General features: G+C 39.6%; 1 protein-coding gene across 1 annotated transcript in view; it reads right to left on the bottom strand.

Moving 5' to 3' along the window:
• Positions 1–1680: 1680 nt before the first annotated feature.
• The window catches only part of NUP210 (nucleoporin 210), a 65312-nt gene continuing 49534 nt past the window's right edge, over positions 1681–17458 (bottom strand). The window contains exons 30-40 of the mRNA XM_075762676.1: positions 16413–16587; positions 12429–12604; positions 10869–11086; positions 10202–10338; positions 9345–9468; positions 8296–8442; positions 6374–6624; positions 5566–5785; positions 4915–5010; positions 4675–4758; positions 1681–3624 (exon numbers count right to left, since the gene is read on the bottom strand). Of these exons, the coding sequence (XP_075618791.1) occupies positions 3524–3624; positions 4675–4758; positions 4915–5010; positions 5566–5785; positions 6374–6624; positions 8296–8442; positions 9345–9468; positions 10202–10338; positions 10869–11086; positions 12429–12604; positions 16413–16587 (1729 nt within the window). The 3' untranslated portion in view covers positions 1681–3523. The remainder of the gene's footprint in view (positions 3625–4674; positions 4759–4914; positions 5011–5565; positions 5786–6373; positions 6625–8295; positions 8443–9344; positions 9469–10201; positions 10339–10868; positions 11087–12428; positions 12605–16412; positions 16588–17458) is intronic.

The raw sequence follows: 17458 nt of genomic DNA, 5'->3' as shown, positions 1-17458 counted from the left end.
GGGCTGGCTGGGGCCTGCGGCTGAGGGCGGCCTGGGCTGCTGCGCTGCCCCCGGCCCAGCCCTCCTCCTGCCACAGCGAGCAGCGTATTACTGCATTACACAATAGTCATTTATAGAGAGGTACATAAAATATGAAGTCTAAACTTTGGCAGAAGTTACAGCACAGGACAGTGGTGATTATTTGATAAACTAAAGGAAAGCAAGGCTCTCCTCCCCAGGGCCTGCCGAGCTCCCACCAGCTCTGCCGCAGGAGCAGCTGTGCGAGCGACCTGCTCGTTTTCAGTGTTTGCTTCCACTCTCAGAGTGAAAAAAAAAGTCTTGGAAGTGGGTGTTCAATGTAAGTATTTGCAACTGTGAGAGGGAAGCCTGTTCCCTGGGCAAATCCCACGGTACAGATCTGACTGGAGCATTTGCGGTGCCACCAGTTTTGCCCGAGAGCCCTCCTGGTCAGGTAGCGAGACGGGAAACCCAAGGACAGCCCAAACCATTTCCTCAGTGACTTCACTGTGCACAGATTGGGTTTGCTTTCTTCCTAGTTTACGAAGCCCCAGTCAGCCCACTAACAAAGAAAACCTTTCTGTCAAAGAACCAACATGCTGTGATGAACGTGCCATTGCTGGCGTGCGCTAAATCCTGCTTTGACTAAGGAGCAAAGACAAAGCTCCCGCTGAATGCGAAGGGAGCAGGATTTGGATCTGAGTGCAGCACTGATGGCTTCATTACCAGGTAACTTCTTAAAAAGGCATGTCAGCTCACACAACAGATCTAACTTAGAATATACACATTCCCAGCAGCCCTTCTCCCACTCGGGAGCAAACACTCCAGAACAAGCAGTAAGTGAATAGAGAAAAAAAAAAAATCGGCATTAAATGCAAAAATCCCAAACTTCATTTTTGTTAATTTAAAAAAACCCAAATAAAATTGATCTTTACACTGGCAGCAACATGCTCAGAAAAATGTGTGTCCCCAAATCCCACCCACACAGCGGCCACCGGACAGATGACTCAAGCCCCTGAAGGCCTGCAGCAGGTTGGTTCCTGAGCCATACCAGCTCCCTATTTCCTAGATTTAGTATTTTTTTTCCTTGGCTCCCCTCTAGCTCTAGCTTGTGGTAGATCATAGTTCATGAAGACGCATGCCAGGAGACTGCAACTACTTGCCCAAAGAGGTGAAAGAAACCGTGGGTGTTTGCCGAAGCACTCCCACCGCTTGGAGCAGTTCATTTCTCAGGACATTCAGTGCCAGACTGGTAGGCTGAACAGGAAAGAGAAGGAATAGGAGGGTAAAACCCTTCCTTTAAGTATTTTTGAAGCACTGAGATACTCATAGCCCTTTCATTTCTCTCTGAAAGGAACTGGGGAAAGATGATGTCTTTCCTTAAAACCCCAAATGAACAAAGTAGGAAGTTTGAACAAACCTGGAAAATGAAGAGCTGCTTCACCACTGACTTCAGCAGGAATTGAAGATGCTTAGTGAAAACTGGGGAAAGCCTCTGGCAACAAATACTAGATAAAAAATTGTCAAAGTATTTAAAACCATTACGCTGTCAACAAGAGTGAAAATTCTGAATGTAAAAATCATGACTGCAAATACTGAAGGGCTGCAGGAGGTGAAGTACAAATAATATAGTGCTAAATTCCAAATAGCTAAAACAGAAGAAAATTCATCAACAACATACTAAAGGAACCTTACAAAACTTTATTAAATAATACAGATACAAATGATTATTATTTACATCCAAATTGTCAATTTTAAGTAGTACTAGCATGTAAGGCACAGCTTCTCCAAAACTAGCCCATAAGTTACACAAATCTCAATATAATAACATGTAACAATGTGATTTGTTTGTAATACTGCCTGAAACCAAAACTGTATACCGTAAATTGTGTCTGCATTCCATTCCTCTACCTGCCCGCATAGTTCTGCAAACAATACATTCTGCATGAAATATTTTGTTCTTTGAAATAGAACAATTGCGATCACTTTCATTATGGTCCTTAGGAGAGTTCAGACAGCCACAATATTATTCAGAATTAAAACTGTGAAACTTGTTATAGGTAAACAAAGCCGTTATCTGATAGCTGCAAAATACTGCTTACGGATGAAAAGTTACTATGATTATAATCCTCAAAATAAAGGATTTCAACTGAGATACTTTTTTTTTTTTTTCCTCAGGGAAGTACTTTAGGACTAAGAATTGGAACCAAGTTTTTCTTCTCCTCTGTTTAAAATTAATTTGGAAAAAAGTTCCAGCCAGCATAGCTCACTGCCAGCTTGTTTAGAAAGCAAAATACATCTGAGCACGCTGTGATCAACTGGTTTAGCTGAGCACTTTCTGATGTACCCGGAATTGTGCATTTTATATCTGTGTGTCTTAGCCAGTCAAGAAGAAAACCAAAAAGGCAACCCAAAAAACCCCACATTAATAGTTCCGCAATTAAGTGCTACGCTGTATTTTCCAGACTTACAAATGAGTGCTTATTAGTTGGATATTATGGTACAAATATTCCAAAGTCTGGTCATACCAGTAACATCTTACTGTACAGTTAAGTGCATGTTCTGGCTCTGGCTGTATCAGAGACAAGCAGACTGAACCAGCTCTAAGTGTGAAATAAGCCGCTTACTTTCCAGTGCACAGGGTGACTTTTGGTAATAAAAGGAGGCTCAGTTTCTATTGAGGTACTTCTATATCTGAAATGACCTACATAAATGTATTATATTTATGTCAGAACACAGGTAAGATAAATTGCCTTCAAAGAAAAATATTTACTACCAGAAGAAAGGTCCTCTTAGAAGGCACATGCTTTCACATTCCCAGTCCAGAAAAAGTGCTTACAGTAACAAGAAAGGAATACTGCAGTTGTACCCAAAGGAAGCCACACTAAGAGAGTTATGCTTTTCTTTGTTGTTGTTGTCGTAAAAAACCCTCCAAATTATTCACAGTTGTTCCAGCATTCCTAATGTTAAAACAGCAAATTATGGTGATGCATCACATTGTAAGGCTAAACGTAAGAACACTTATCAGTGCAGTACATTCCTGAGTCTTTGGAACTCAAAATAAAAAACTAGTTCTTTGAAATATACAATCCTTCATATTTTTGGCTCATATTTGACCTGTTTTTCTATTTCCCTTTTTTAAAAAGTTCATTAAAAAGAAAGTTAATTTTTGCAAAAACTAAATATAATTTTTTATCACTATCACTTAGACATAACTTCCAGTTGATTGAAGAGTGCAAGAAAGTAGTTAGCTTAGCATAAACACTGCTTTTTGTCCAGCCATCCTTGTCAACGGAGCATAAAACGGCAGATAAAATAAATTTTAGAGAACTGAAGCAATGACATAAAAAAAAAAAATTCAAAGAGCTCTAAATAAAAAAAAAAATTATGAAGCTAGTTACATTCAAGAGATGACTTGAATTATATTGAAACTGGGAAAGTTCTTAAATTTGCTATTGTTAAAGGCACCGATTTTTTTTTATTATTATTTTCCAGCCCTAGTGCATGAAGAGGAGTCCTGCTGTCTCTAACGTGAACCATAGTCAGTGCTCCAGAGCGTGGATGATGGGCTTGTTTTCCTGCTTGACGACTGAGGACTGAAGGAAAGCCCAGGTGATACAGAGAAACCTAAAACACATGGGAAGAGGAGAAAAAACCCCCAATCATACTTGGGAATGGTAGAAGTAGTAAGAAACAAATAACTGCTGTTGATCATCTGCTGGAACACCTGGCAAGCAAGTCTAATGATCCATTCAAAGGGAAATAACTCCTTTAGTTTATTGCCTGTTGAAAAGACATCTTCTAAGTATCAAAATTTTGTAGATGTTCCTATTAAGGACTTTAATTAAAGAATTGATTTAAGTCTTCTGAGGGTGGCACAACACATTTCATCTCAGCAAATAACTTTCAGTTTGAGTTTGCCTTATCTTATCTGAAGTGTCAAGTATGTTTTTTTACAAACAGGACCACAGCTCACCATAATTTAAATACATCTATAAAAACGTGAATTTTGTTTTACTAGCCACTGTTGGTTGCAGACCTTCCAAGTGAATGAGTATTTTTTGCATATTTCTGAAAGAGTTTGATTCTGCAACAATACAAATAGGTAAAACAGGGAATAAATACGATGTCAAAAAATATAATACGTGACTGCAAGATCAAAGCAGTGAAGGAACAAACTGTTCACTGAGCAACAGAACAAAGTCTTCCATAGACTTGTGTCCTTTGTGCCACAACATTTCCCCTTCCCTGTCCTTACAACAGCCCCAGCTGACAGTACTTTGCAGCACGCAGGATGCAGCACACGCTGTGGCTAATCTGATGTCGCATGAACACGTTGTATCAGCAGCTGAGCTCTGCTTTACTTTCCCTCAGTAGCAGAAAAATTGTGCATCTCTCCCCCCTACCCAACTGGTGATTTGCATCAATTCTTACACTTCTAACCCATTCCCAACTTCCAATGTGGCTGAAGCTGGCCAAGGGTTTCAAAAGAATTAGCAACGGGTAAAGGGAAGGTTGGGGAGTGGGGGAACAGATTTCCTAGGAACTGGCACAGTGCTTGTTGTAACATAATCCAGTACACAGGCTCTCTCATAGTCGTATCTCCCCACATTCAATTCCAATGCAATAGCTGGACTAAGCAATTAATTCACTTATAACTGGGTAACAGCTGCTTACTGTTATGGCTGTGTTGAGGAGTTGTCCTTGGGGTAAACGCTGGGTGACTGTGCTGCTCTTTCGGTGAGAAAACTGCATGATAGGCTGCAAGACATTGTAAAAAAAACCACACAAACACACACAACAAAACAACAAAATAATTTCACCCGGTAATTATTCCTGTATATCTTACAGCTAATCCATTGTAAGAAAAAATTATGCAAAAAAACCCCCAACTTCTGCAATTTTTCATTCTCTTACCTATAATCATAACAGCTGTCCCTGCTAATAGTGCAAAAAGTGTGAAGAACATGACTTGATAAGAATCAAGAAAGTGCTGGAATAGACTGGCTCCATCTGTAGAATCGATTAAGAGGAGACAATATTAAGTTAAAAGAGCATCTTCTCCAATCTGCTTTAAGAGTTAACAGTTCTTAACTCAAACTGAAATAGCCAAAAGGAGGTTTTTATTTATAGCAAATAAGTGTAATCAACTTAGATAGTATGATTTTGATTCTAGTGACTATTTCCAATGTAGTCTTCAAAATCTACCAATAACAGCTTAAGACATTGATATACGACGTCTTAAGCATGTTCTTTACTTTCTCAGCCCCCAAATGCTAATCTGTTTTCAAAATAACAAGGCATGCTTGAGAGTAAAAAAAAGCGGAGCCAAACCATTGATTTTCAGATACTTTAGCATTGGGATATTTATGCCAACTTCAACAGAGTATTTTGGGCTTACCCAAAAGGAAAGTATGTTCAGCTTCAGTCACGATGAGTAATTGTATTCAAGTCAATGATAATGTTAGCTGCCAGCTCAGATTTTAACACACCAAATTTTTTAACCTCATGAACATTAATGGAATTTAGAGGTTTATTCTGGTATACGACGTCTACAGGTAAACTTACGTCTCATCGGTGCACTGGTTCTGTCAGTCAAGTAAATCACCGTCACTGGGATAGTGATAGACTGGTCAGTCATAGGACTAGAGATGGTTAGAGTGGTTGATAAGGATCCCTGGCTTGAAACTCTTGGATCAGACAGACTAACGGTGTAGACTACATAACTAGGCAGCCCGTAGGATTTCTCTTTCTCAAATGCCTTCACTGTTGGTGACCCACATTTCACCTGCCGAGGGAAAAAACCCAACCTGAAACAGGCCGTTTGAGAAAGCACAGCACATTCCTCATCTTCCAGGCCACACATCAGAACTACGTTATTCCACAGAAAGACAGAGCAACTCTCGCCAAAGCAGGGGTCAGACTTGGCTGTAACTTCACGGTGACACCTGCAGCACTTCACTCATTTACTGCTAAGGTTGCCCTATTTACTGCTGTTTCTGTGGGCCTGGGCTAACCCCACACAGGCAAAAATCAAAGCAGTCCTTACTGGGCTATGTGAACCACGGGCGATCAAGCAAGTAAGTGGGTGAGAACCTACCCCTGCTGCTAGAGATCAGGCAGAATTTCTGCTTCCCCACCTGCGAGCTGTTTAAGACATTTCAGCAATGCACAGGTGAGCCTGACACATTTCTACTACCCCAAAAGAAAAGTGAAAACCGAGGAGGAATACATTCCAAGATGACTATTTCCAAATCATCTCGGGAACAATGTTGATGTGGTAAAGGCGGCACAGAGTGCCTTTGGTTAGAAAGCTGTGTGTAACAGTTCAAAATGCTTTCAACTGCCTTGTGGTACTTTCCAGCAACACACTCACCTCCAGGGTATCAAGAATTTCAGTGGCACCAAATATTTTCACATCAGAGCTTGTGTAATGATTACTTAAAAGCATTTCCGTTTGGTCAGCGTAGAACCCAGGATTGAACGGCACCTCGGTGCTGATCTGCTCCCCAGAGAAGTGGCTGCCTTGGATTGAAGCTGTAACTCTGAGTGCAGTTTTACTCATGCTGAGATGCTTCAGCTGCTTGTCAGTGAGCCTGTGCATTGTGATAGAACAGGTGTAATGCCCTATAGAAATAGAAGCAGTTTGACTGTTAATTGCTCATCTTTATGGGTTTTTTTCTCCATGCAGAGCGAGATTTCTGTGACATCTTTAGAGAAGAGCTGAAAAAGGTGGTAAAATTCAACCAAACAGCAGGATCAGGAGTGCATAGGTGAACAGGTCAATGTGTCTCCTGGTCCAAGCATCGCAATCCCAGTACTAAACCAACAGAAGTTACTTCTTGTCCCAAACTAAATATCATGATAAAAACACTAAAATGGCAGTTTCCAGTCACATTTTGTTTTAATACGTCAGTGAGACTCAATTCCACTTTGAATATAACATTTATGCTAATATCGATAAAAAGGCTTTACTGAAAATAAAATTTAACATCCTGTTTCATATTCTCTTCACCTAATGTTACAATTTTAGTCAGTTACCATCACCAATTCTGTGGAGACATGGTTTATTATTTATAAAAGTTTCTTAAAGGTTAGATACTGACCATGTTTCTAGTCTCTTGTGGGACCTATTTGTCTATTATTAGCAATAAAGATACTAAAAAAAATTCCCCCCGTATGGAAGATAGAAAGCATAAGTAACAAGCAGAACTTGCTAGGTACATGTTTTCCCCTTATTTTCTTTCCCTAACGAATTAACAGAGGTAGCCACTATTATGCAAGGTATAATAGTGTTTTATACAATGGGTACAGGGACTAATCGAGCAGATAATTAATGTTATTTCCATGCAGTCCATGGTATTTTGGTTCTTTTTAAAGTCATGTTAGTAGTAGAGTTTCACAATTTTATTTCCATTTCCACAGTACCTGGTAATTTCCCCTCCCTGCAAGTCCCAATACATATTGTTTTGGCGATACATAAGAATTCTACCTTTCATAAGAAATTACAGCACTCGGGTTGTGCAGGTAAGTTAGAAAGCATGATAAATTCCAGAAATGTTTAAGTTGCAGAATACAAAGAATTCAAAATGTATTACATTCACCAAATTTTCACATTTACAGTATTTCCCCCATTTTAATCGGAGGTTAGTTATACTGCAACAACTACAGTGGCAGGGCTTTTAAAAGGCCAGCATCAAACACAAAGAATATTTGACTGTAGAGAATAATTTGGTGAAATCTAGAGATCCTCGGTAGACACACATTAAAACTCACAATTGCTTCTCTTATCCCTAGTCTTAACTTTCACTGCATTTAGGTATACAGTAAAAAGGCACTGACATACAGCAAGAAAACACCTAAAAGAGCCACGAGATGTTTACAGCTGCAGAGACAACCCAAGTTTGGAGTATTTGTCAGCTGAGTGCTCAATTTGTACCAGCTGAAGGAGGAAGTGTTTTGCTTCTGTAGTTTAACAAATACAGGGCCTGATATTCTTTTCCGAATTGTTCTATACAAGGCAATCTAGTTTTTGTACAGTTCAGCTGGCAGCTGCTAGCTCTGTAAAGTACGTGACCCCAGGGTATTAACGTCTACATTCTGCATTACTGTCACTGCAGTCTCAAGGTACCATCAGACTGCCTACATACCTACAAATGAACGAGTAGTAATGTGCAAAATTAGAACCTAAGTCTGTAGTCAGAAAATGTATCAAAGTTTGTTCCCCTCCCGCCAATTAAAATAACGCAGCAGAATGCAAAATGTCTGCCAGGAGTGTGGCATCTTGTCTCGCCTTACCCGAAACTGCATCAAATCCAGGTTCTGCTATAAAAATATCACGTGCGGGGAAGTCAAATGCATCATTGTTAAAATCTAGATGGCAATTGATAATGGACTGCGGTTGTAATTCAGCAATGGCTTCAATCTGAGCAGGCGAGCACTCCCCTAGGGGAAGGAAAAAATTAATCTCTAATTAATTGATTAGAAAAGAATTATAACTAATTAATTTTTAATTAATTGAAAGCAAAACCATGGCTTGAAATATCAGGTTATTCTGCCACCTTCTGAAATCGTTTAAAATAGCTGGAAATCATAGACAGCTGTCCTATCTCAGGTCTAATCCCAAAGAGACAGCAAATGAAAGTTTTGCATGTTATGGGTTTTCTTCCACAGAAATAATTTATTTAGAGGAAACAATGAACTAGGGAGAATTTTCAGCTCAGATGTGTCTGTTGAATAACTTAGATGAGATCCTGGGAGTCTCAATTTGTATTTTAGTATCTGGCAAGATGGTTTTTTGGTAAGCTGATTTACATAAGGCACAATAACATACTATTTGAACAAGTGCTAAGTGTTAAGATAAAAACTAAAAGGAACTATAATCAAACAAAATACAGCTTATTAAATACAGGACACAATATGATGCTTAATCTTTGTATTGATTTGTAAAAAATTTAAGGATGGTAAGTACTTCAAACATGCTCAGTAAGAAAAAATAGTAACTTCAAGAGGGCAATTGGAATTAAACATGTAAGCAAACAATTAGCTGATTGCCTATTAACTGGTTTTTGATACGATCAAAAATGACACTTCTATTATCTACCAATTTTATTAGTTGTGAAATCTTAATAGTGTCCCACAACACTCTCCAAATTCTGTAACGGCCCTAAAAGTCTTCTAGAGCTCCGGGGATTCTGGAAAGGCACTAGAGGTTCATAGAGATCTTGCTACACCAACTTCACAAACCCTTCAAAACAAACAAAAAACCCAAAACACAAACCAAAACCACCTATCATGAATATTCAAATATGCAATAAACAATTCACAAAGAATTTTTTTCATCATACCTTTCAAATTTGTATTTCTTTCCCCAATTGAAACTATTACTTTTGAGGCTGCAACTCCTTGTAAGCTTGTTTTCACTCCACTTCCATGCATTGCTGTAGTCCTCTGAGGTATATTAATGAGTATCTGAAAAAAGATGAAGCACATTGTTACCAAAAACTTTTTTAACAAATAAAAATTAAGGCAAAACCAGATTGGATTGATTGTAAAATGCAGACATTCTTGTATGTGTAACAGAAGAGAAGACTCCAAGAGGTCGTTTTTCTCTCTTGAAGAAATCCTACATTTGTCTAATTTTAGAAACTGCCTTTCAAGGCCATTTAAGCTAGTAAAAACCTTTTTTTCTTTCTACCCAACCCCCCATACGTTAATAGGCATAAAGCCCTATGTTTAAATTTAATTTAAAAAGAACGTCTAATGCTTATGTTAGCTGATACAGTGAGTTGTGTCAACAGTACGACTGCACTGTAGATAAACAAAATAATTTGAGTAATTGTGATCAGTGACGCATAGTAATATGGTGCAACACTTTAGAAAGTTCTTGTTGGCATCTCATACTGCACTGAGCCTTCATTCATAAAAGCAGCCATACTCAAAAAATTGTTTAGCATCTGGAAACAACTTAGCCAAGCAAAGGAATCAAAATGCACAATATAAGAACAGTATAGGCTAAAAATTACGCTAAATTATCCACCTTAACACAGATGATTAGGCACATACCAAAATACTTTCCAACCAGTTGCATTTCTAATACTTTTTCCCGTAAAAAGAATTTATAACAAAAAAAAAAAAAATCATAGAGTACATTCCTGAAGCAAATAAGCTTCAGCAGTTCTAATAGGATTTAACAGTGCCTCACCTCTCTGTACGTTTTAAGTAATCCAGGAATCTCGTAATAGACAGCGACAACGCCAGAATCCCTCGCCACTGCTGCGCCAGTCTTGGAGTCGACCTGAAGAACGCGGCTTAAGGAGGAGCTCCACACGCCTGGCAGGCCTGAGAAGACACACCATTTGGACACTGTTCAACAGATTTATGCTAACCAAAGCATCTCATTATCACATTGGTGTCTGTCTATAGGTACCCACTGCACAGGCAGCACGGTTTTACTTAGCACACAGTTTCCCGATTCTAGGGTCACCTGTGGCGGAAGGCTGGTAGCAAAACACCACACTGACTTGCAGTTACTCTGACAAAAGCCCATTCATACTAAGAATCAAATACAGCGAGTGAAGTTCAACGGTCCTGACTCTGCACGATTCCCATAAAAACCAAGCCTTTCAAGCTATCAGAATGGAAATGCCTGCAGTCTGATACTCACGAATTCAATATAAGCAACATATTGCACGGTACAATTAAAGTTAGAGGAGTTGATCAAACCTGTTTTTATCATTAACAAGAACAGTGACATTTGATTCTGAACAAACGTCATAAATTATGCATTTAGCTTTCCTGAGAATGAGAAAGAGTCACACTGATGTCAAATTATATAGCTGCAAAAACACAGCGACTGAAGTGCCGCTTACCTTCTTGGTTTATCAGCGATGTACTCAAACAGAGGACATCACCTACCACCACATCTACGAGTTCAGGAAAAATGGCATGCTGCACAGGGAGAGGGACGTAGTCTGCAATTCCACTGTGTTCCATATCCCAAACTTTAAGCAAGGTCAAACCTACATTTACAGTCCGGATTACAAATGTGTTGTTTGTGGCTCCTTTCCCAATCTGAACAAAGTCATCTCTACAGATAAAAAGAAATGCTTTTATATTAAGGCAAGTTTGCTAATGTCATTATCTCTACAATACTTAGTAGGTATTGAACTCTTTTTACATGGCTGACTTCTTGTTCTCAGCAATGGTTATCTTCTAATGAAGTCTAACGAAATAAGGAAAGTGAAGTGATTTAGGTGCTACTGAGGCAAATTTCAATTCTCACATTATTATGCTGAGGTCATAATTATGTATGAGAATTACTTCCTGAACTGTAGAACTTTAGAATGAGGTAATCTGTCTCTTTTCCCTTTTCTCAGCGAGTTAAGCAGCAAAGAAATTGAAACACCGATATGCAGCTTTCCGGTCATAACTTTACAAAGCTAAATCACATCTGATTCCAAGTTTTCCTATTACCAAAAAGCAGGATTCCCAAATGCACAGACACAGGGAGCACTAAGCACACCCAGCACAGAGACAACCACCCTAGCAGCACCATGCAGAGATAGTTACAGCCTTGACAGCAGTAGAGCTGGGTCACCACAGTGCTGCACCTGAGGTTAATGAGCAGCGCTTCTCTCTTGCAGGCTAATAATTAGCCCTATGCTGAAGCAGCTCTGTCACATCTGGTTCGGAAGCTAGGGCAGGGTTACCTCAGGGACCTCAGTATGCTATAGAAATTTCTGCTGATCATCTAGGTAGGAGAAAGGGAAAAATCTTGCATTCAACCTCTTTTTTTTCTCCTTTTAATCATGATCATTGTGTTACAACTGCAAGGTGCTCTGCAGAAAACAAGCTATGTTACACAGTGGAATTAGCGAGTGTTTACTAATGACCAAAGAAGGCTGGTTTATAGTATTTACTATTCTTTGAGGCCGAGACCAAAAGGCCTTTTGAGGCCTGGCTCTGCTGTGCAAAGGCTGTACGAGCATATCTGAAGAGACAGCCCCTGATCCAGAACGTTCACCACCTTACATAAGACTTAAGTGAGTCAGTGCAACAAAGCACTAGCAGAAAAGAGGCAAGATCAGGCAAATGCTAATAAGATCAATTGTTTATATAGGCCACTGATGTATGCACTCCGATGATTCCGAGTCACTTAAAGCCGAAATGCACCCCAGCAGGCCCCGCAAGGGATCATGCTTATCTGGGCAACTTTCCATTTGCTAGAGAATATCGATTGCAAACTGGAACTCCTTTCTGCTATGGTGACTCTGAAGACCTCAGAGACAAAATCCCTTCCTTGCTAATCCCAGCACAAGCTATATCTTCACTTGATATCTTCGGAACAATCTTTGTGCCTTTCTGCGGCTAGGCTATGTGTGTTTGGCCTTTTTTGTTCTCTGTAATTAACCCCCATGATAGATACCTACCTGTTTGTTGCAAAGTTGAGCAGAGAATTATGCGAATGAAAAGTATCTCCAGCGTTATCGTGAAAATGGACTGTAAACGTCAGTGTCACACCCAGGGGAAGAGCCAGTAATGCCTCTTTGTTTTGTGTGTGCAGAATAGGACTCATGGAGATTCTTAGGTATGAGATGGGGCAGACCTGTAAAAACATCAGCAGTGAAAAGCAAAATCAAATTGCTTCTTTTGGTGCCTCTATAAAAATAGTAATCTAAAAGGGTTCTTATTATGCAAATATACAAAGCTTCCTTTATGATCCACTGGCTATATCTTTAGCCATATGACAGTACTGAGACATGGTGCTTTTGTTATTGGCACATATATTTCATAGAATCACAGAAGAATAGTTGAGGTTGAAGGAGCTTCTGGAGATCACCTAGCCCAGATCCCCCTGCTCGAGCCAGGTGCCCAGGATAAAGTACAGTCAGGTCTTGAGCATCTCCTAGGATGGAGACGCCACAATCTGTGCAATCTGTGCCTGTGTTTAGCAGCCACCACAGTAAAAAAGTGCTGTCCTATATGCAGACAGAATTTCATGTGTTTCAATTCATGTGCGTTCCTCCTGGCCTGTCATTGAGCACTGCTGGGAAGAGCCTGGCTCTGTCTTCCTTACACCCTCCCATCAGATATTTCTTAGCAGTATTCCCTAATAGCACTGGGAATTGAAGCAAGCAAGAATGATGCAGAAACATGTATCACAGACTTCAGAAACTACATTATTATCCCATAAATTAAAACTGTTTAAGACTCCATGGATATGCAAGAGAACAAGTTACCACTAGACTTCTCTCCCAGTAATTCTCAAAATAAAGTGTAATTCATTCCCCAGTTACTGGAACAGGAGTAACTTGTAATGTATGTGAGAGTAGGAGGATGAAATGGTCACTGTTTCCTCAGTTCCCTTGCCCCAGGTGAGAAAGCCAAGATGATACAGGCAGTTTTTAATAGCCTTGTCTCTGTTTGAGTGAAGCTTTGCCCAGCAGAGGAAACATGAGCAATAGCTGCAAAGCTGTTTCCTGGCAATCCTTGTCAAACAACATCACAGACACTACAAACCGCTGCCCCTCAAACAGGCCCGCAGTGGTCCCAACAACAGGGCTCCCCACCATCTTTCCTCGAGTTGTGTGCTGGGGTGGCTTTTCTGCCCCATCACTGGGCATGCTTGTCTCGGTACTGCTGGCTCCTCCGAGGCATGGGCTGAAAGAACTCAAGTGCAACAGACAAAGGCAGCCGGAACCAACATCTGAAATCCTGACTGGTGAGCCAGCTGCATTTTGCTGCCTCAATGCCTCGCCTCAGCCAGACAGAAGTTAGGGACTTCCGCTCCCAATTCTTTAGAAAAGTCTGCTAGATTATCTATATGTGCGCTACCCCCCCCCCCCCCGCCATTTTTGCAGTAAGACTCCAATGAAGGAAGTTTGTCTGAAGACAAAAACTTCACAACCAGTTTTGTTTTTTAAATAACGTAATACTATTCTGTATTAACTTATCTAGGTTAACTAGCAAAATTGCTCAACAAAAAGAACTATATCTGTTCTTGCTGTTATAGCTGTTGGAAAATATGTAAGGGAAGGATAGAAAAAGCAAAAACCCTTAAATATATAGAGAAAACTATTTCAAAAGAAGCCCTCAAGCTTATCTTGTAGAAAAATCCCTATTTTCTGACCTAAGAGGTTCATCTCAGTTTTACACTCTGCAATCTGAAAATGTACATGTCAAAACTTAAAAAGGAAAGGACAAATTTGGCCTGAAGCAAATACCATCTTTGGTTGAGTCTGGGGGGGGGGGCGGGGGGGGGCGGGGGGGAAGTGGCTAGAATATCAGTATATACAACTGTCTACTCCACTGACTGATGTAATCAGTTAAAATATCAGTGCATACAGTCATCTGCCCAAGTAGCTGAGGTTATAAGGTAACAAAAACGCCAGTTCCCTGACAGATTTTCAAGCTTGCTTTACTTTAAAATCTCAGAAACTGTCCCACAAGGGACAACTGCTAAATTTAATATTGATGAAAACAGCTATTTACTGTTAAAGCATCTTGGGTTTTTAAATTATTTTTTTCTTTTTTAAAAAAATATTCAGTTGAATACAGCTGGTACAGGCAAGTGCTTAGCTTGCTTCAATGCTAAGCATACTGTCACTCCTTACTTCCACTGTTCTCCTTGGCTTACATAAGTCTTTTTTTGAGCAAAGTTGAAGGTCTAAGTGTTAAGTGATGCTGCTGCAGCAATTTGGTTCTTAATTGTGTACAGTTGTAAACAGACAAAACAAGAACTTATGAAAGGAAGGACAGTGTGAAGGAGAGAACTCTGCCTTAAAATGACACAACAGATTCCAGCTCATGTCCTGCTCTGTCACAAGTTTTTCTACATGACCTTCAGCAAAGCCACTTAAACTCCGAGTTCCACAAAATGAAGGCAGCAGTGCTGTATTACCTCATGGGGTTACTGTGAGGCTAAAAATATTATTTTCATAAAAGTAGTTTAGTCCTAATAAGTACAGGAAAACAAATCAGTTGTACAAGATGCTGAACTGAGATGGTTCCTACTACAAAGAGCTCACAAGCTTAATATCATAGAGCACTGACTCCACAGTTCTGTGACATCCTAACTGTGTACGGAAAGAATGCACAGAGAGGGAATTCAACTTCAGTACCACTATATGCTGACTAAATGTCATTTGAGCCAACCCCAAACTCATTAGATGTCTTTCACTCGCCGGATCCAGCAGCGAAGGGAAGAAACAAGGTCATCTACAACAGAGCTGTAGAAATTCACTGCCACCACCTAGCAGCAAGAGTGGCATCAGTGAAACGAAGCCACTATTTCTTTTTTTCATTCTCCACCCAGGAGGACAGACCTACTTGCTGTCCTACAGACAAAACCGAACATTATGGTAAAAAACAAAATTAAAATTTTAAAAAGCCATCAAGCCACTTCACAGTGATTATAATAATTAAACTTAAAAATAATTTAAAGTCAGCACTCAATTGTACATCTTTCTCCTTTAGCTGGGCCATAGGAAAGATGCTGACAAAGTACAAAGGGATAAGAGGAAGTGGAGCAGTGGGTATCTCAAGGCTCACGTTGCCAGATAGAGAAAGTTTTTGGCACAAGGACTTTTGAACAGAAATGAAGGACATACGTTCCCTTACGTCCTAAGTGCCCAACCAGTAAGATACATGAGACTTCACTTAACAGCATTCAATCAACAGCCACAGTTTTGCGAAAGATGTTTCATTTAGCCTGAAAACAAACTGCTGAGTTTTGCTACAGATTTGTCCTTCCCTGAAGCATCCGCATTTCAGTGTGGCTTAGGCACATGGGGCAGCCTTGGACGTGCTCCTTGGACATGCTCCTTGCCAGCTCACCAAATATAGGCAACAGCAGCTCAATTATTGCATCTGATAAGATAGCCTCTCCCATGCAGACATTCTCGTTATATGTGAAAGCTGAACTGCTGGGAAACAGCAGAGAAAATGAAAACTTTGGGCACTGTACAGTTGCAGCTCTAATATCTTGAAAATCTAGGTATCACTTAGGTACCTCACAACAGATGCTGCATTGATAGTCATTACTCTAGGTGACATTTACCTTTTTCACAAACTGCAGAATGCGTATTTATGACATTAACATCTTTTTCATTTGAACTTCTCTAATTATCAGCCTTCTAAGGGATATTTAGGACAAACTCTTTTTTTCTCAAGTATTTAAGGCGCATGCACACAAAAGCCTTTCTGTAAAGTATACTGAAGTTAATTTGCTAGGATTTAATGTTTACCCATCTAGTTTAGTACACTAAACTTTTTCAAAGCTCAGAACTGACTATTAATTCTTATAGTTCACATTTTTCAGAAGTCAAGTTCAAAATGCGCAGTGAACCATCCCTGTTGCTATAGTAAGGACATACTTCTAACTGAACACTGGGAAGAGAGAGAGACGATACTACCTTAACAGCAGCTACAATGGTCTGGTTGATGCCAAATGATTCTTGTGAAATCACTTCAATTGTTGATGATCCTATCAAAGACCCAGAGTTAAGGAAACCTCTCTCATCAATTTTTACAACAGGAACTTTATCTGGTCCATCCAGGACATGGTAACTCAGTGAAGCCACTCGGTCCCTTAACAAAACAAACAAACAGAACAGAAAAACAAAGAAATAGGGGACTGCATTAAATGAGTAAAACCATATTTACACCAATATATTATGCAAATCTAAAAGATTGCTATTTGGTATGTGGTTTTTCCATGGTCTGCAATAAAAGCTGAAAAGCCTGTGTTCTAGTCTAAGAAAGAAAAGTTCAAGTTCTCATTCAAGCTCACTTGGAAGAAGTCTTATCTGGGTTTACGCATGTATTGAAATCCAGTTTCCATCCACTGCCCTGCAGTGTCATCATTCACTGATGTAAACTTCATTCCAAATAACAATGGCTAAGGCTACAACACGCAACTTCTGCCATCGTTTTCTGTAAATGATATTTAGAGGGAGATTGGTCTGCCAGGGCCAATGCAGATATTAGAGATAAAGTCAGGGACGTGATTAAGTGGATCTCATCAGTTTCCTGGAAATGGTTTTGTAGACCAGGTTAATTTTTGGAATAACTCTCACCATGGTATTTGCGTATTAATAAAGTGAGTAAATACATAAACTAATTAGTGGGCATTCTGAGACATTAGCTACTTTTAAGTATCATTTATCTAAAAGATCTCTAAATGATTTTTCTTTTCCTCCCAAGCTCCTCCATTCACATACAAATTGTCTACTTTAACCTAGGAAAAAAAGCATTAAAGCTGGATTTTAGTTGTCCTTTTCTTGGCAATAATGCAATTGCTTTTGGTGGTAGAGTTCAGACATAGGGACTCCAACATTGGATAGGGAAGGTGATGGGACAAAGAAGTGTACAAACTGATATCTAGCAACTTCATGACCAATTAATCAGAAAAACTGCTCAGAAGAGATAGCAAAACAACATTAGTAAGTGACTACAAATG

The sequence above is a fragment of the Balearica regulorum genome, chromosome 10, assembly GCF_011004875.1.
Source record: "Balearica regulorum gibbericeps isolate bBalReg1 chromosome 10, bBalReg1.pri, whole genome shotgun sequence".
In the NCBI taxonomy this organism is placed as follows: Eukaryota; Metazoa; Chordata; class Aves; order Gruiformes; family Gruidae; genus Balearica; species Balearica regulorum.
This window is presented reverse-complemented; position numbering and strand designations above follow the sequence as displayed.